Source organism: Phaenicophaeus curvirostris, chromosome 4 (assembly GCF_032191515.1).
Source record: "Phaenicophaeus curvirostris isolate KB17595 chromosome 4, BPBGC_Pcur_1.0, whole genome shotgun sequence".
NCBI lineage: Eukaryota > Metazoa > Chordata > Aves > Cuculiformes > Cuculidae > Phaenicophaeus > Phaenicophaeus curvirostris.
The window spans coordinates 55,069,113-55,089,493 of NC_091395.1; the positions used below are offsets into that span (position 1 = coordinate 55,069,113).

Consider the following 20,381-nt stretch of genomic DNA (forward strand, 5'->3'; position numbering starts at 1 on the left):
TGTTGGTTGACAGCCGACTGAACATGAGCCAGCAGTGTGCCCAGGTGGCCAAGAAGGCCAATGGCATCTTGGCTTGTATCAGAAACGGCGTGGCCAGCAGGTCCAGGGAGGTTATTCTCCCTCTGTACTCGGCACTGGTGAGACCGCTCCTCGAATCCTGTGTTCAGTTCTGAGCCCCTCACCACAAGAAGGATGTTGAGGCTCTGGAACGAGTCCAGAGAAGAGCAACAAAGCTGGTGAAGGGGCTGGAGAACGGGTCTTATGAGGAACGACTGAGAGAGCTGGGCTAGTTTAGCCTGGAGAAGAGGAGGCTGAGGGGAGACCTCATTGCTCTCTACAACTACTTGAAAGGAGGTTGTAGAGAGGAGGGTGCTGGCCTCTTCTCCCAGGTGACGGGGGACAGTAGAAGAGGGAATGGCCTCAAGCTCCGCCAGGGGAGGTTTAGGCTGGACATTAGGAAAACATTCTTCACAGAAACGGTCATTGGGCACTGGCAGAGGCTGCCCAGGGAGGTGGTTGATTCACCTTCCCTGGAGGTGTTTAAGGCACGGGTGGACAAGGTGCTAAGGGGCATGGTTTAGTGTTTGATAGGAATGGTTGGACTCGATGATCCGGTGGGTCTCTTCCAACCTGGTTATTCTATGATTCTATGGTTCTATGATTTCCCTCCACCTCCATGCTCAGAAGTGCTGCCTTTGAAAAATATTTTACTGGTTATGGTATTTGTTCAGTTGAATTTTCAGTTGTAGAGTGTTTGAACCCGCAGGTCACGTGGAATGCTCTAGCTGGTAATTTTTAATTTTTCTTAATGAAAGTGTGTTTCTGTGCTAAAAAGAGTTTAAGGCTCAGAAGATAATGGAATAGAAGCCCTATGCTGTAATTAATTGGTGCTAGCATGGGAATAGGAGAGCTCTGGGTTCCATCTGTGATCTCAAATCACTTTTTCTCCCCCTTATATCAGATTATGGTGTAGTAAGAGTCTGTGTGTATAGATAAGTCGTTAATCTCTTAACTGCTCATCTCAACATTAACTACTAGGATTATATGGTTTGAGACTGTATTACTTGGGCTGAGTTAAAACTTTTATTTCTCTATTCTCTTTATACAGGTCAAGATAAAGGGATGGAGAGATTGTGCTGTTTACTCTCCTTGACATTTTCATATATAAGCATTTTAAAAATATTACTGTACAAGTGACAGGGAGTCTTTCAGAGTTTTATCCAAGATTATTGTGTATTTTGGTGGGATTTCTTTTAATGACCTTTTTCTTTTCTGTAGGTTTGCAGTCAAAAAGAAATCAATTTGAACTGAAGAAAGTTGAAGAAACTGATATTCTCCATTGGCTGCATGCCACCAAATTTAGAGACCTTTGTTGCTATTGAATATGCACTCATCCTGACTATATTTCTACATGACTGTGTGGGGCAATATTCGGAATGAAGCTGCCATCATGTCATCCACAGGCAATGTCACAGATATTGAAGAATTCTTGGTCAACATTAACTTGGGGCAGTATCTTCCTAAATTTAAAGAATATGGCTATAACATTGTGACAGATTGTGTGGGAATAGATAACAGTGTACTTCAGCAAATGGGAGTGTTACCTACAGGGCACCGCAGAAGGATTCTTAAGCAATTAGACAGCACTCTTTCAGAAATGCAGGGCACTTCTCTTTTTTGTGAAAATCTTAAACTCAAAGACTTGAAAAGTTTAGAGGAGAAGCAATATTCATCCTTGGATCAGGAGTCTCCAATAAGCAATACAAGTGTGGATGGGACTGGTGTGATACCTGCAACATTGTCAGAACCACTTCTTAGTAAAGCTTACATTGATAAAGAAGGGCTTGAACTGGCAGAGCAAAACTTATCAGAGACAAGTGATGATAACTTTACAGATTTGGACTTTTCTAGTTTATACCAGAATTCAGACAGCATACGAAAAGCTGTCAGCCTACGTGGAAGTATTAAGATGCATACTCAGCCAGATACATCACTGGGAGAAGCTGCTGCATACCAAGCTGATGAGCACTTGGCTGGCTGTTCGGCATTTCGTGATCCTCCTTCAATTGCTCATTCATGCGAGGTGAAATACAATGAAAATGAACATCTGATGTTTGCAGATGAGAATGATTTATCTGGTAGTGAGCCAAATTCTCCATTCTTTAAGTTTAAAGGAGAAATGGTAGAAAATGACTTATATGATTCTTATACGCAAAACTGTATGAAGGTATTTCCAAGAGGAAGCAAGCCTTTTGTATTAAGTCATCGACCTGTACCAGAAATTCCTAAATCAAGTAAAGTTCAAGCTTCACCAAGGTAACTGTTGTTTCCTTCTAATGAAGAACTGCTATTGTTGTGGAAATTATGTTTTTTTTTAATGTCATTTTTTGTGGATTTTTTCTAAAATGTGCTGTAAATACATTAGTTCTGGTATGAATTGTGCCAGATTAGCAGAAGGAGAATTAAATTTCTAGGCGAGTTAAAAGCACAAATGAGAGCATAAAGAGAAATTTTAGAACAATGTTTCTTCATAACATCCCGAGTCATCTTTGCATCTACTTATTTTCAAAGAAATGAATCTTTATCGGTTTATGTGTAAGCTTTGCTAAAACCAACTATGTCAAGTATTTGTTAAAAAATTAATCTATATGCTTTTAAGATAGGGCAAAATGGAAATACACAAGCGTTACAAAACCAAGACTGAAAAGTAACAGGAGAAGTCTTATGAGAAGAGGCTGAGTGAACTGAGGTCGTTTGGCCTGGCGAAAAGGAGGCTGAGGGGAGACCTTATCGCTCTCTACAACTACCTAAAAGGAGGTTATAGAGAGGTAGGTGTTGGTCACCCAAGCGATAGGTGGTAGGACAAGTGGGAATGGCTTTAAGCTGTGTCAAGGGAAGTTTAGATTGGACATTAGGAAAAATTTCTTCACCGAAAGGGTTATCGAGCACTGGTAGAGGCTGTCCAGGGAGGTGGTTGAGTCACCATCCCTGGTGGTATTTAAAAGGCGAGTGGAATATGTGCTTAGGGATATGATTTAGTAGTGGACAGGTATGGTTGGACTCGATGATCTGGTGGGTCTTTTCCAACCTTGTGATTCTATAAAAAAGCTGTTGACTCTATTTCATACAAAAACATTGCCAGTAATAGCTCCAGTGTTTCTTACAAAATACCAATCCATTACAGGGAAATGGTGACAAAATGGTGATTTCAAGAGGGCTGAAACTTCATCCTTGAGTATAGCAATCTGTTTTTATGATGAGACAACACTTACTGTGAAACACAAATATTCAGGTGGTATCTTAGTAACTTTGTGAAGAGATACTGTTCTTGGAATAGACAAGCTTATTATTTTTATATATGTAATGTATTAGAAAGATCCAGGAAGTTTTACACACCTACACATATTAACGTGGTGTTATCTTATAAGTGGGGCAAAATTTAGAAAATCCTTGTCTGTTCTGTGCATTGTGTGGTATAGCCACCCTGTAAACAAAGCAGGATGTATCTAATTGCACACGCGGGTATAATGAGACAGTTACATGAGAATCTTAACTCTTAGCCTTAAAACACGTAAAATTTATATGTAAGTATGAATTTTTTTTTTAATTAGAATTGTATATTTTATGGAGAGGGAAGTAACATTACACCGTGGGTTTAAAGCAAGGACTGTCTTCCAGATGGCTCTTAGATTAATTTCTAAACTGATTGTCACTTTATTGTTAACTTGGAGAATAAATGCAATCAGTTTGTAATATTAGGTGTTGGCTTTTCTTGGTGTTCTCTGATAACAAAACTTTAGCTTTTAGTGATGACTGTAGTATTCCAGCAGGAGAGAAGTCGTGGAAAAAAAGAAAGAATTAAAAAAAAAAAAAGGATAGACATGGAAGGTTTTCAGAGTTTATGGAATCTTTGTAAGGATAGATTGGTGCAGCATGGAAGAAGATAGTACTGATAGAGTCCAATGAAGTTATGATATATTATATAGGAGAATTTGAATTTGTTTCAAAATATTCTTGTGCTGTGGGTGTGGATTTTTCTTCCTTCAGAATGGCTGAGTTCATAATTTGAATCTATAAATTAGTGAGTAAGCATTTAATTGTTTGAATAAGCATCAGTTGTTGTAGCTCGTCTTGCAAAAATGTAATGGAATGTAGAGGAAAATGTCTCATGTTAGAACTTAACTCCAGGCCTAGCTTAATCAAAGTAATATTCGGCACTGGTGAGACCGCTCCTCGAATCCTGTGTTCAGTTCTGGGCCCCTCACCACAAGAAGGATGTTGAGGCTCTGGAGTGAGTCCAGAGAAGAGCAACAAAGCTGGTGAGGGGGCTGGAGAACAGGCTTTATGAGGAACGGCTGAGAGAGCTGGGGTTGTTTAGCCTGGAGAAGAGGAGGCTGAGGAGAGACCTCATTGCTCTCTATGACTTCCTGAAAGGAGGTTGGAGAGAGGAGGGTGCTGGCCTCTTCTCCCAAGTGACAGGGGACAGGACAAGAGGGAATGGCCTCAAGCTCTGCCAGGGGAGGTTTAGGCTGGACATTAGGAAAAATTTTTCACAGAAAGGGTCATTGGGCACTGGCAGAGGCTGCCCAGGGACGTGGTTGAGTCACCTTCCCTGGAGGTGTTTAAGGCACGGGTGGACGAGGTGCTAAGGGGCATGGTTTAGTGTTTGATAGGAATGGTTGGACTCGATGATCCGGTGGGTCTCTTCCAAACTGGTTATTCTGTGATTCTATGAATATTGTTTGAATGATAAAAATAATAGGCACTGAACGTGCAGTAGATCTCAATATTACAGGCTGTATTAATGAAGACTATTTTCCCACAAATTAATCTGTGATATTTTCGGTTCTATTAACTATAACATTTTACTTGCCATGCTCTGTCTTAAACAGAGAAGAAAACTTAATGCAAAGTCTTACGCAAAGTTTTGTTGGTGTAGCCATATCCAAATCACTAGCTTGCACTTTTTTGTCGTCTTCTTTTTTTTTTCTTTTTTTTTATCAAACCCACTAACTATGCCTGGAAGGGACACATCTGAAAATGTTTTGTGTTTATCTTGTTTTTTCATCTGCATATCTCAGCAGTTAGAAACATCATTAGTGAGTTTATACGTGCTGTAAATGCAGAGTTTACTCAGCACTTTGAAGTTCTTGTTAGACTATTGAAAGAAGTCAATATGAAATGTTTTAATGCAGTTGTTTAATTGAGCAGATGAAGAGGAAAAGATTCTATGTGCCTTAAAAAATGCTTTAGCAGTGTCTTCTAAATCACCAAAATTGGTGCTTGTTGAAACTTAAGTATAAATATCTTTCAGTGAGGAGCAGTTTACATTAACTTTTGTGGAGTGATTATCCCTACTTCATGTAATAAAGCTATCGCTGCTTAGCTGAAATACTAATCTCATCCTAAAAGATAACAATAACTAGCTACTAAAAGGGTATGCTTAACATTTTTTGAGAAACAGCCATCCAGTAGAGAGAATATTCTATTTTTTTCTTCCCACCGTTGGGGTCAATCATCCAATTCCCAATCTATTAATGATTGATATGTGATTGGGTCGCTAACTTTATTGCTCACTCTTTTGATTTATGAGCTCCAGTTTAGTTTTTTCATCTTTATGCTCCAGTTACAACAATATGAAAATTCTGAAGGATAAGTAGCAGTCTGTCTGAGGAAGATCAAGGCTAAACCAGAAGTTCAAAACAGAACTTAAACTGATAATAACTATAATACTGATAAAACTATATAAAACTATATTTTTTATATAAAAATGTATAGAACTACTATAAAACTATAACTGATAATAAACAGAACTTAACTGCTGATAACTTTCCTGGGTTTTTTTTTTTTTTTAAGAGGCAAAGAATGAATAGAGAATCTTAAAATGGCAGCTTGCAGCATCCTTAACCTCAGGAAAGATTATATCTGTTTTACAGAATTGCACAGACAAACATTCTCAACTGACTTTTATCGATAGACACTGGATTCATCCTTATTACATTGTGTCAAGGCATTTTCATAGTGGCAGAGAAATCCTGCTGAAATCTCCTGGGAAACTCAACATTGCCTTCTGGTTATGAATGGGTATTAGTCATTAAATTTCTATGCAAGGAAGGGCTTTTCTTATAATCTCCTATGTACTTTCTGGCACAGAAAGTTCATCTAGTGGTTCTATTTGCCCCTTAATAGTGCTGTGACTATGTCACTTTTATTACTAATACTGTACTTACAGCTCTTGCAATTTATCTGCCTCCCTGTAACTCACTTGTGCTCCTGGCTGTTGCCTGTAAGAAAACATGTTGTCAGCTGGTAAGACACCATAGCATTTTAGAAGTTGGAAAAATTTTAAGGATAGGTGGCATCACTATAGTACTGAGGGGTGAAGAATTGAAAAAAAATGACAAAGTGACAATTATACAGTGTTCTTGTGCAGATTTTAGTATTTTATTAATTGATCAGTATTGAAATGCTATGTAATTATGCTAGATACTTGTCAGCTAGAATTCTTATTCTTATAAAATTGTGATCTCTATGTTGATACAGAATTAGCAAAAATCACTCTAAAGTTGTGTAAAAGCACTGGAATTGTTTTGGGGATTGCAAATCATCTTATAAAATTGAAATAATCTACATCAAAAAAATCTTTAGTGGAGTCATCACCCTTTCTGAGACACTGGATTCTGTATTTTAAGTCTTAAATTTTTAATATGGTTCCCCAGTCATGTTGTGGAAGAGAACAAATGGTTAAATGCAATGCATTCAAAATTTCATGGTCTCTCTTGATGCGTCTGGTCTAAGTGACTTCTTCCATACAGACATGAGTAAAAAATTGAGGGTTTTGTGAGGGAAAGAAGTGAAAGCAATGCAATGGATGGAGCTAACCATTGGCGTGCTTTTAGCATAAGATTGACGATAGATTGAGTATAGATAAGATTGAGTATAGAGATAGTTTTAGAGGCTTTGGATGCTTTGGATCATGTCATTTAGCAGTAAATATTTGGCGGAACAGCTACTGTTGCATCATTCAGAGCAGCTATCTATTCAAAGAAAAAAAATAAGCAGGTAAGCCTTAGTCTTCGCTGGTCAAGCCAAGCCACACTACCCAAGTTGCAGAAGGCCAGGGCGGGGACTGGGAGAACGAAGAACAGCTCACTATAAGAGGAGATCCTATGTGAGACCATCTAGGGAACCTGAAGGTGCACAAGACCATGTAACCTGATGAGATGCATCTGTGGGTCCTGAGAGAAATGGTGGATGAAGTCTCTAAGCCACTATCCCACATATTTGAGAAGTTGTGGTGCTCTAGTGAAGTTCCCACTGACTGGAAAAAGAGAAACATAACTCCCATCTGTAAGAAGGGAACAAAGGAAGACTCAGGGGACTACAGACCAGTCAGTCTCGCCTCTGTGCCTGGCAATATCATGGAGCATATCTTCTGGAAACTCTGCTGCTAAGGCATGTGGAGAATTAGGAGGTGACTGGTGGAACTCAACATGGCTTCATTAAGGCCAAGTGCAAGGTCCTGCACCTGGGTTGAAGCAATCCTGGGTATCAACACAGGCTGAGGGATTAAGGGATTGAGAGCAGCCCTGTGGAGAAGTTCTTGTGGATAGTGGTAGATGAAATGTTAGATGTGCTGACAATGTATGCTCATGGCCCAGAAGGCCAAGTGTGCACTGGACAGCATGAAAACAAGTGTGGCCAGCAGGTTAAGCATTTCTGGAACCCTCAGCACAGGAAAGACATGGACCTCTTGGAACAAGTCCAAAGGAGGGCCACAAAGATGATCAGAGGATTGGAACGCCTACTTTTTGAGGCTGAGAGAACTGGGTTTTTTCAGCCTTGAGAAGAGAAGGGTCTGAGTAGTCATTATAGCAGCTTTCCAGTACCTAAAGGGGATCCACAAGAAAGCTGGAAAGTGACCTTTTACCAAGGCATGTAGTGAAAGGACAGTGGGTGATTACGGTTTTAAACTGAAAGAGATCTGATGTTAGGAAGAAGTTTTTTACGGTGAGAGTGGTAAGTCACTGGAACAGGTTTTCCAGAGAAGTCATGGATGCCCCTTCCCTGGAAGTGTTCAGGGTCAGGTTGGTTGGGGCTATGAGCAACCTGATCTAGTGGAAGCTATCTCTGCCCAGGGCAGGAGCGAGGTGGTACTGTGTGATCTTTGAGGTCCCTTCTAAACCAAACCATTCTGTATTTCATAACATGGTAGGTCTGTTTGTTATACAGGATGTTACGCTCTTAAAATTTCAGGCTTATCAACTCTATATGCTTTCATACTTTTTCATATCCCTGACCTTTGTTACTTGTATTCTTCAGTAGTGGGGTTGCTCTGATTCTCTATTAAGAGAAATAAGAAGAAACAGCCCAAAGGTAAATCTGGAAAGCATGCTGTGTGTGGGATAAAATATACATAATTAAAGTAGTTAATTATACTTGGCCTGAAGAGGCACTATTCGTTTTCTGCAGCTGGCAGATCCTATGGTTGAAAATTCTTGCTCGGTGCTGATATTCTGTAGACTCCGTTTCTTAACATATAAGTGTTCAAGATTAATAATTAAGTGCTGGAGCTGATGCTGCTGTCTTTCTACTCTGTTCAGTCACATAAAGCAAGTTTTTTATGAAAGAGAAGCTGCTCCTTCGTTTTTCCTATGCTCAAGTATCACCATTAACTTACCTCTGCTAGCAGTCTATGAACCTCAAAGCTCTAACGCAGTATGCTAGAGTACTTTTGATATGTTTGTATTATGGGAGGGTTAGGTCTTGGGACAGCTAGAAAACATTTTGAATGAGTTTGAAAACAAAAGCTTCATTAATTTAAAACAATATAGTAATTTTATAGTTTGTACTATATTGGTTGTTAAACATAATCTTTCAAGCCAATATTTTTTTATTTATTTTATATCTTGAGATAGTCCTACTTGACATAAGTTAAAAAAAAAGGCTATGGTTTGCATATTAGCAGGTTCTCTTACATGTATACATACATGTAGGTGCATGATCTGAAAAAGAATACACGTGCCCTGAGTTAAAAAAATGCAGGCTTTTGTAAGCTAACTTGTTATTTTTAATTTCCTGGTAAATTTATCTTCCCCTTATTGCTATTACCATTACCTTCTTTTAAAACTGTCCACCTGAAAATAAGTCAGTGACTCAGTTTGGTTTTTTTTTTGGTTCTACATAAGGAAGAAAACCATAATTTTAACAGGACTCTGCATTAGAGACACTTATCTGTATCACTAAGTTATCTTAATGCTATCAATACCCTTAAAAAAAACCACAAACAAGTTAAGAACGAAAGTCTGGTCTGTGTTGAAAAAGTTAGTTGTTTTTTTGTTTTTTAAGTACACTAGGTGCTTTAAAATTAGGTTAGTATGAATGCACAAAGTTAGTTTGCTAATACAACTTCAACAACATATATTTTGTAATTATAACTTGAAAGAGTAAGCAACTGTGTAGGAGAGCTAGGCCATGATCCACCTTCACTCACCAAACTCGCCCTCTGTTTTCTGAAACTAGGATTTTACAAAATACCATTGAGGAACTCAGTTGATATAACCTGGGAAACGTTTGAAATTTCAAGTAACATTATAAGGTGTGGCTTCCATTTTGAATTTAATCTGATAATTTGAGGCAGATTTAGACATGGATTAAAAGCGATGTGAAATAGTAGTTTGTAAATATATGCTTTCTGTCACAGAGAAACATCAGCCTGTAATATAGAGTAATTCAGCTTGGACTTTACAGGCTGGAGAAGTAGACTTGTGAGACCCTCATGAGATTCAGCAGGGCCAAGTGCAAGGTCCTACACCTGGGTCGAGGCAATCCCTGTTTTCAGTAGGGGTTGACATGATTGAGAGTAGCCCTGCAGAGGAGGACTTGGGAGCGCTGGTCGATGAGAAGTTCCGCATGACTCAGCTCGCAGCCCAGAAGGCCAACAGTATCCTGGGCTGCATCAGAAGAAGTGTGGCCAGCAGATTGAGGGAACTGATTCTGCCCCTCTATTCCTTTCTTGTGAGACCTCATCTGGAGTACTTGTCCAGTTCTGGAATCCTCAATGTAAGAAGGATATGGAGCTGTTGGAACTGGTCAAGAGGAGGGCTACAAAGGCAGGAGCCTCTGGGGGCTCCCAAAGGCTGAGGATCTGAGGGCTGGAGCATCTTTCCTATGAGAACAGGCTGAGAGAGTTGGGCTTCTTCAGCCTGGAGAAGAGAAGTCTCCAAGGAGACCTTAGAGAGACCTTCCGGCACCTGAAAGGAGCCTACAAGAAAGCTGGAGAGGGACTATTCATAAAGGCTTGTGATGATAGGACAAGGGGTAGCGGGTATAAACTGGAGAGGGGCAGATTTAGACGAGACATAAGGAAAAATTTCTTCAGCATGAGAGTGGTGAGGCACTGGAACAGGTTGTCAAGGGAGGTTGTGGATGCCCCATCCCTGGAGTGTTCAAGGCCAGGTTGGATGGGGCCTTGGGTAACCTGATCTAGTGGGATGTCCCTTGTTCAAGGCAGGGGGGTTGGAACTAGATGTAAGGTCCCTTCCAACCCAAACTATTCTATGATTCTATGACTTCATGGGACAGTATTTCTAAAGTTTTCTATATAGCTAATCTTAAAAAAAAAAATAATTCTCAATTGCCAAGTAGTGAAACAAAAATTGGGAGTTTTGATATTTTTAGCAAAACACTTATCTTTGGCTTTATAGGATGGGGGACCTTCAAACTGTTAGAAAAACTTCAAGGATCTTGTATGGCATTTATCAGTCAATGAATATTCTGTAACAATGCACAAGTATCTGTCACTGTTGTTTCAAATAAAGTATATGAGATTAAGAGGAAAAATTACTAGTCAGTCATGTTAATGAGGAAAGCGGAGCTGGACTGAAAACAGCTCTCATACAGACTGCTAGAGTAGTGAAAATGGGTTAGAAATGTACTAATTCAGGCATATATGTTCCTGTGTTGCTGTTTTAAAGTTCCTGCCTCAGCCTGAAGTCTCATCATAATAGTAATAATAAAAATACGATTTTTAGCAGCATGATGAATGCCACTGTACATGAAGTTTCTGAAATACTTAGGGGCCAGCTCAACACCCGTAACAAAATGTCTTTTCTGTTGTTTATGGAGATACATTCATATGTACAAAATGTGCAGTCCTAATCACAGGCAGTTGCAATGTGATGTCGTTTATGACTCAAACTGAAAAAAAATTGGGAAAGAAATTAAATATTTACAGTGCTTTTGTTAGTGATTGAGAGCATGTTTTGTCTAAAATTCCATGCCCAGGCTCCGGTTAAGCTTAATGTTAAATTAGACTTGCATAGTACAAAACAAAAAAAACCCAGACAACCAAACTCAAGGTATGTTCTAGGATCAGAGAAGTATTCAGTGTCATAAAGGAGAAAACACATTGTTGAGTGGCTTTTAAATTAAATCGGAGTTTTTTTCAAGACAGAACTGAGTAATTCTACATTTATATATAATTTTAATATAAATAATAAAATAATTTTTAATGACATAAGATGTTTTTGCTTCATTTTGTGCTTTGTTTTGTTCAAGTGCCCTTCAGAAAAGAAGAAATGTAGATCTTGTAAATATTTCTTGCACTGGGAGGCAAATTTCACAAAAAGGTGAGTTAAGCATGTTGATATTTACATCCTGAATATTAAGGAAAAAGAAATCTTAGACCAGAATTTGTTTAAATGGAGTATTGACTTGCTTATTTTAAGAAATATTTTGGCATCTGGAAGGTCTGGAAAAAGAGGTGAATGTAATAGCAGAGCATTTAACTACTTCTGAATTTTTACTTAGTTTTTGTTTATGAACTAATAAAATAAAAATTGGAAAATCCAGTCTTTAAACTTCATTTATTTTAATATTTTTTTTTAGAGTAAAATATTTTGAGTTGCTGAGGTAGATCTAGATTTTTTTAAGAAGAGTTAGCTTTTTTTTAAAAGATATAAGGACCACATTCCTGACTAATGCTGCTTAATTTGTTAGTCAGTGCTTATAGCTCCAGGAAATAAGAGGAAATTAATTGTATTAAAGAGTTTACTGGAAGAGTTTAGAAGTCTTGTGCAGTCATTTGTAAACAAAAGGTCTTTCATACTCTAGACGTGTGTCTTGTTTGAAGTTATGCATATTAATTTCAAGCAAATACTTGATCACAAAATTAAGATTTTGCACAAATGAGTTCTTGTGGTTTTTTTTTTTTCTTTTTTTTTATGAAGTCAGTATAAAGGACACAGGAGCTATTGCTCTTAAGAGTCTCCAACAAAAGCGTTTTTTTTGAAGTTGATTCAAGGTAGGAAAGAAGAAAATGCGTGCATGCAATTATTATCCAAATTATATAGTAATATTAGTAGTGTCTTAGGGGGGAAAAAGTGTCTGAAGTTTGGTTAGAAATGGAAAATTGTTTCTTGCTCAAATTTTTTTTCTGAGAAGGACAGAGAAATCACATACAGGAAAAAAAATTGTCCCTTATTGATTTTATTAGTGCTTTAATAGGCTGTTGCACTCTATGACTCTGTATTTATTTTTTACTTTAAGAAACTTTGACGGAAGAAAAGCCACCCATCATCTCTCCGTATGGGGAAACCTTTATTTGTGACAACCCTAAAGATGCTAAAGTAAGTTAAGGAGTCTGCATATAAATGGTCTATCTTCACTTGAAGCTTTATGTTATGTATTTTTTATTGCCCTGAATACTTTCTTCCTGAGCTTTTTCAGTTCTCAAGATGTTTTCTGTCTTTCTAGGTACATACAGAAGGTTTATAGTGTAAATATTTGTGGACTAGTGACTTTTCATAATCAGGGGCTTCACAGGGAGCTGTGGTGTTTGTTGGTTGGTTTTTGTTGGTTTTTTTTCAAGCAATGTAGGACAGATAACTGACTTTTTCCCCCCTCTTTCTTTTTATGCCCAGAGCTGCCATATCAAAAGCGAAACAGTTAGTTGCAGGCAGTTGCAGAGTACCTTGATGCCTTCCTTTTACCTTCTTAGGTACAGTGGTATATTTTGATACTTTGTGCCTGAGGTTAAGTGGTGGATAACCACTAGAACTGACTAATAAAAGTAAAAGTGACTTTCTTCTGATAATTGCATATGAAGACTGGGCATCTCTACACAAGCATCCCCTAAACTTGCTGTATATCCAGAAATCACTTTTGTTGTAGGTTTCTCTGAAACGAATGTTTTGATTAGGGTCAGTAATTGATGGTGTGAATACCATCGATGGTATGTGGACAGACTTCTGACTCCTGTGGAGTTCGGGGAGGTAAATTAGTTTAGCAAGACATCTGCCAAATGCCATGAATTCTTACTCATGCTTCTGTCTTAGAAGGATACAGACCAGAAATTGATTCCGTGTTTACGTGTACTGGTCGCATCTGAACTCAGTCCCCTGAGTTAGATAAAACAGCAGATTATTCTTAGTTTCTGTCTTGATCTTCACGCTCTTTCACTTTTTAAACTATTATAAGTTACTGTCTAAAATCAAAGCTACACAAATAGATGCTTTGATTTTTTTCCTGATTTTCATTTTTTAAGAATGGTAAGTGAAAATAAATGATTCAGATTTCATCTTCTAATGGGAGTGGTTTTAAAAGCATAAAAAAAAAAATCTCTGTTTTTGATGTATACTTCCTTCTCTTTAGAAACATGGTGTGCTTTTTTTTTTTGTTGCTGTTGACTTTTTAAGGAGGTACATGTAAATACATGTCTTACCTCTCCTTCTAGTTCTTATCTGTACACAAAAGTGACTTTTGAGCTGTTGTTTTCTTTACTGTTGTACAGTGTGATGTCTGTGCCAGTTATTGTTGTCTGTGCCAATGTCTTTAAAAAATCAAAATTTAACTTCTTCGCAATTACTTCAATGGCATAGGCAGGTTTTCTAGAAAAAGTTCCCTAGCCTTCTTGTTACTTCTTAGTATTATTCTGTATGTTTTTTGAAATGATTTTTTAAAAAACATAGCCAGGAAGGTTGTCATCAACCTTTCATATCTTACAAAGGCAGCAAATACAAAAATACCACGCTGTTCAACTGTATTAACTGATGAAATAAAATTACTATTTCTGCTGTTTGTAGAATCACGATTAATGTAGTTTAATATAACATGCTTTTCCTGATCCATAGATTAAGATTTTAATTATCACTTTCATGTAACTGAGCAGTTTTTTGAATTATATTTATCATGCGTCTGTTAGAAACTTCTTAGTTGATTTTGGTTCCATTAGAATTTTATTGCAGACAAAGGTCATAAAAAGAACCATGTATCAAAGGTTGTAAGATAAGTTTCACTTTCAAATTTTTTTCAGTAGGAATCAAGTATTCTAGAAATAAGAAAGTTTAGATTACACTGTGAAATATCTGAGATTTTTGGGCTTGTAACTACTGCTTCATTTTAAAAGCAACTTCACGTGACAATACAATTTGACTATACAGAAGAGAACATAGCAAATTGTTACCTTGACTGGCTGAAGTTTGTTTTAAGGACTTTTAAGTTGGCCGTTACCCTTCCATCAGTTTCATTGGTGTAATGAAGATTCTATAGGCTTTTATAAAGGGAGTGTCTGTAGAAATAGGTAGTGTGTCACTACAGACTTGAGGTCAGTGAGCGTGAGAGAACAGGGAATTAAGGTTGATAAGAAAATATGCCTCTGACTTAGGTCAGGAAGAAAGACAGCTAGAAGCAGAAACCTCTAAAGGAAAGCCTGAAGAAGGAACAGTTCTTTTATACTGATTTTAAAGTAATACAAAAATCCAAGTGTTTTAGGGCTGATTTATTGTTGTGTCCAGCTCGGGAGTCAAGTATATTAGAATTCCTTCACAGAAAAGCTGAACTCTAGTGAGTTCAGGTCAGTAAAGTCAAGTATTGGCTTTAGTTCTTGCTGTAGACTGTTAGACTAACTGAAATGTGTATTGAGTTCAGTAAACTATGTGAGCTCTGAAGCATTGTAATTATGTGGAATGCTCACCAAACTGCAGGTGTTACCACTTTAAAATAGGAACCTGTGATATTTTATGAGGAGGAATTTATCTTTATGGACCTATTATAAAATTGTATTGCCAAACCAAGAATCAACCTGAAGAGAACTGTGTGTCATTAGCTTTAATAGAAGACCAAGGCAGTATCTCTTAAGATGCCTGTCCTGAATGGCATTTAGTCTTTGTTTAGTATAGCCTCAGTCCTGGTACTTGTCATTCAGTCCATGTTTTAGCATTCAACGTTCCCAATTTGCCTGTGCAATCAAGACTACCTGATAGAAAAAGCTAAAACCAAAAATGCATCTGAATTACTTCCTGATCAAAAGTAAGGGATTTTTATACAAGGCTTCAAGTATTCAATTCTATCTGTCTGGGATCCAGAAGCCAGATTTCTTCCTTAAGGGTAGGTGCTTCCTATGCATATGAACAGTACTTATTTAGGGATGGCTTATAGCTGTTTCTTTAATAAATAGTTCTTTTGTAAAGGTGTCCGCAGGAGAAAAATGCTGCTGCTAGCTACCTTCCTATAATACTTCAGAGATTTGCAGGAGGTGAGAGATGGGGGTTTTGTCTCATCTTGAGTGTGAGCATCTTGCAGAGTAATTCTGTAAAGGACACGTTGGAAATGCCTGGAATTTAACTGGGGTGAAATATGTGTCTTTGAGCAAATAGAACTACCTGTCTCCATAACCCGTCTTCCTTTGTGGACTTCTGCAGTTTAAAATCTACTAGTGATAGAAATGCATTGCTTGGACGTTCTCAGGCTCCCTGAATTCACTTGCCCGAATCTTGAAGGTTGCAGAGTGTGCACAAGCAGGACATAAAACTGACGTTGCTTATGAGAGGGAGAAGGAGGTACTACCACATAGCCTCAGTGGGTTTTGGTTTGCAGTTGCATCCTGATAAGCAAATGAAGATAAAAGATAGTGACCATTTTTACTCAGAAGATGCTTCCTGGGTGATTATTCTAGCCTCTTGACTATTGCATAGAAATGGGACGCTGCTATTACCCCTCCTTTTGTTTGATTCCAGTCAATCCCAGCATTTGATATACAGTGGACAAGTTGGTTTTGAGTTTTCTGCTTGGTTTGTTTGCAAAGAGTATGGGTGTTTTATTTTTAATTTTTTTTTTATCTAGTCCTTGGTGCTACAGCATAGTTCGTAATGTGGTGTGTGGGTGGTGCTTTTGTTGTTGTCTTTTAGTGTTTCTTTTTATAACGGATCTAGCTGGTAGAGGAAGGCAGGCGGTTCACCTAGGTTTATCTTAGCAGCAGCCTGTGGTTTCCACAATTTTTGCTGGAGAGTACACATACTTAGCTTTGGGCTGTGTGCTTTTTTTAAGCCTGCTTTTTCATGTTGCCAAGGTGCAGCCCTCAAGTACAAGTTGAGGTAGTGGTGCTCAGAAAACAAATGGCAACTGTTGTGAAAGCTTATCCACTTTTTTTCTGCCACTCTTCAGCTTTGTGACATACACATCAAAGCTTAAATGATTAAATTAAAATGCTTCCATCAGAAAGCACAAAGATGTTCATTTTATGTTTTGGGTTTTTTTTAAAGGAAGACGGAAAAATATTGAGAAGCTTAGTAACAGAATATGATTGTCAGATCACGTTTAGGAAGTGTGAAATGTAGTGTTCTTGAACAGTATTAACCCTGACATTTTGTACACTGCAATCAGTTTGCGATAAAAGTTTCTAAACAAAAATTATCACTTGCCATTTAGGAAGATGGGCTTGGCAAGAAAATGTGAGAAATATTTGATATGGCTAAGTTCAATCTTACTGTAGGTATTAGAATTTGCCATTGTTTTGTCTTTAGTGTACTCTCAAGGCTGTACATTTAATTCAGAAATGAAGTAATGATATGAAAGAGAGGCTAGCAGTTGCAAAACATAAATGGTATGCTTAACCTGCATGCCACACGTGGCTCTTAACCTTAGAAAATTTCAGGCTAAAAATAATATTCAATTGTGCCTTAAGGAAAATCAGGGCACTAATATTTCTACACACCGAATTTCTTTATCTAATTTGTTTGTACTAGGTGTTTTGGAATATCCTCAAACGTTTTATCTTGTAGCATTATTTAAAATGGAAATGTTGAAAATAACATTTCTTGCAATACTTTAAAAAATATTATCTTTCAAATGCATACTTGAAAGTGTGGCGAAGAATAGCTTTGCTGGTTATGCTGGTTTTTTTGGATGTGATTTATATATACAGGAGTTTAAAAATCACTATTTCAGTACAAATGTTGGTTATGATATATTTCTTTTCTAGGAACTTCATGGAAATGAATTCCCAGCTTGTGAAAACAGATCAGATCTAAGAATGAGTGAAGAGTGTTCTTACAAGAATCTATGGTATTAAATAAGAATTACAGAAATATTCAAAATATAAAGAGGAAAGAGTTATTTACTGGTCTCACAAGTAGATCTCTACCTCTGATTACATAACCATGTCTATATTTATTTTTCATTTTGCTATTTGAGTCTTTGCACGATGCTGTAGGAGGAAAAGTTTTGGCTCTGTGGATGTCCTGAGACACTCAAACCCAGGTTTCAGAGTATTTTGTGGACTTGGAAAATTTCTCTTTTCCCTAGTCAGAATAAGAAAGAGAGAAGCTTTATTGTTGTATGTCTCCTAGCTAACTGTGTCCAAGTACTCTCATACTGTACCTTCTCTGTAGGAAAATAAAAGAACAAACAAACCCTAAACACAACATTAAAACCCATTCTCTACTCCTGCCATGAGGCAGTGGCTGGTCGTTTGGTGAACTGGGAGCTAATGTGCTCCTTAAGTCTGCAGTCTGTGCCTGGCTTCTGTTGAGGTGGGAGAGGGAAGAAAGAAGCGATACTGCAAGTCCTCCAAAGTATCAACATGAATGAAGCTATTTTTCTGAGGAAGGAGAATTTATTTTAAATATCTATGCAAGCTTCTAAAGGAACCAGGAAGTGTTACCTTGCTACCAGTCCTGTTGAATGGAGGAAGTAGTATTCAGTATGATCATTGTTATAAGAAACATTGTGTTTAGCATGTCTGTTGTTACCACAATGGTTAAGCAAACTATAAGCATATTTATAATATGTCTTATCAATATTTGTTCTAATTAAGAATTTTATGTAGTTTTGTATTGTAGCAATGCATTAAGAGTAAAATGCACTTTTTCTATCTAGTTTCTTTAATAATCAGGAAGAGAAGACAAAGGAATTGGCAAAAAATGAATCCCTGTTTCAGGAACAGAAATCATTAGAACCAGAAGAATCTGAAAGTGAATCTGTGTATTCTGTTGTGGAGCAATGTTCTTTGCCTTTAAAGAAAAAGAAAAATAAAGCCAAAACACAGTCAGCATCTTGTAGTAAGATACAAAGTGGAAACTCAGATCACTCGATCAGTGAAGAAATGCATTGTCAGCAATTTGATGGAAATGAAACTTTGAGTGGAAATGAATCAATAACACCATATGCTTGTTTTTATGGACCATCAGTAAAGAAGGTTAAAGCGGGATGGCTGGATAAATTATCTCCTCAAAGGTATGATATTTGCAGTTTTTACTGTATGATTGTGAACACTTACATTTGCATGAGAAAAGCCAAGTTTGAATTTGGTCACTGCTTCCTACCTATAATGGGAAAACAATCTGGTTATATTGCAAGAGCATAGGAACCTTCCGAATTCTTAGTTTGTAATGATGTAACCAATTCTAAAGTTTTTGTAGGAGGTTTACTTGGGAAAAATATTTTTATTAAAAATGTTGATCACCACTCATGAACTGAAAAATACAGAAATAATTTTTAGCAATATTTCTAACCTGTACATTTTTGCTGATTTTCTGTGGGCCACAAAGTAAGTGAAAACAAACTCTGGTGCTGAAATACTACTTTACCAATTTTGCCAAAGATGTAAGAATTAATAATTACTGTGACTGGAGGTCTACTTGATTTCACAATTGTGCATGTAAGTTGAGCTTCTAGGTTAGAAATACTTCTAGGGTGAATTGTCTCGTAGTTTAATTTATTGATATGTGTGAAGTTTGATTGGAAGAATCTGAACCTAGGTCTTGCTTTAAGATTTCAAATAATGAACAAGAGAGAGGAACACAACTGAAAGAGAATAAACTCTTTGCTACATTTGTAGGTAAAAAAAAATCTCTTTTATGCTTAATTTATGTTATTTTTAAATTCCATTTTTTATTAGATTATTTTACACTGAAGAACACTCTATTATCAGATCTTCCCTTCGTAATTACTTCGTAATTACTTACAAACTCTGATGAAATTCTTCTAACTTCCTCCTTCGTAAAATTAATAAACTATTCCTTGTTTAAATTGTAGTTTCAAGTTCCCCAGTTGTTCTTTTGACTCCCTTCTGAATTCCTTATTGTATTGAAGGTGGCACAATTTTACTTTTTAGGTCTCTTTCTGATCTTTGCTAGTACGTAGCATCTAGAAATTAAAGCTTTTATCCTCATTAGTGCTGTAATATAGCTATGTTACTGTACTTCTATTCAAGCTGTAGTAGTTCTACATTCTTTGTTGTTAGGAGTGTATATTTAGCTACACTGAAAGATTACATTAAACTGATTAGCTTTTTCTTTCATCATTTGAAGCTACAATAATCATCACTACTCATTGACTAGTAGAGCTATTAATTTTTTTTCAGTTTAGTGACGGAGTTAGTGAATTAAATTGGGTGAGAATACAGTCTGGTTTTAGCCCACTGAAAGGAGATTTATTGTATAGCCATTTCCATTTTCTTTGTTGTTCCTTTTTAAAAGGTCTGATTTAACATGATTTAATTTCTTTGATTTTGGCTTTAGGATCATAGAATCAATTTGTTTAGGTAGGAAAAGACCTTTAAGATCATCAAATCCAACTGTTAATTTTATTTGTGTTGATACAGTGATACATTTTTCAAGCTGAAGGAATAAACCTGATTACCTGATTTAATAAACCTAATTTATCATTATTCAATTTCAATTTGCTCAAATTTTTTCTTAAAAAAGAAAGAGTTTCAAAAGTTTCCTTAGCATTTATATATTGTCATTGTTTACCTTAGCTAAAGAATCAGAGTGATTATCTACAGAGTCAAAAGACTTTATCCTGTATAATATGCATTTCCACATCTTTTTTTTTCCCAGAATTGTTAGTGTATTGATCTCTGAGAGAGCTGCAGTTAGCTTGAATTTCCATTTTATTTCTCTTAGAAGATTTATAATTTTTAAACAACACTTTTGGCAGTTAGCTAATAGAGTGATAAAAAGTATAATTTTTGATTCCAGTTGACTCATCTTGTGCTATGTGAAGGAATAGAGTTGTGAACAAAGCGTGAAGGCTTTTGATAAAGTACTGTGGGAGAATATATTATTTAAAAAAAATAGTTAAACAAAAATTATTGCTGC

The 20,381-nt window shown here is 36.9% G+C and overlaps 1 protein-coding gene across 1 annotated transcript in view; it reads left to right on the forward strand.

Moving 5' to 3' along the window:
* The window catches only part of ARAP2 (ArfGAP with RhoGAP domain, ankyrin repeat and PH domain 2), a 138,059-nt gene that overhangs the window by 5,990 nt on the left and 111,688 nt on the right, over window positions 1-20,381 (forward strand). The window contains exons 2-6 of the mRNA XM_069856192.1: window positions 1,279-2,316; window positions 11,560-11,630; window positions 12,550-12,629; window positions 17,261-17,343; window positions 18,157-18,513. Coding sequence (XP_069712293.1) covers window positions 1,412-2,316; window positions 11,560-11,630; window positions 12,550-12,629; window positions 17,261-17,343; window positions 18,157-18,513 — 1,496 coding nt within the window. The 5' untranslated portion in view covers window positions 1,279-1,411. The remainder of the gene's footprint in view (window positions 1-1,278; window positions 2,317-11,559; window positions 11,631-12,549; window positions 12,630-17,260; window positions 17,344-18,156; window positions 18,514-20,381) is intronic.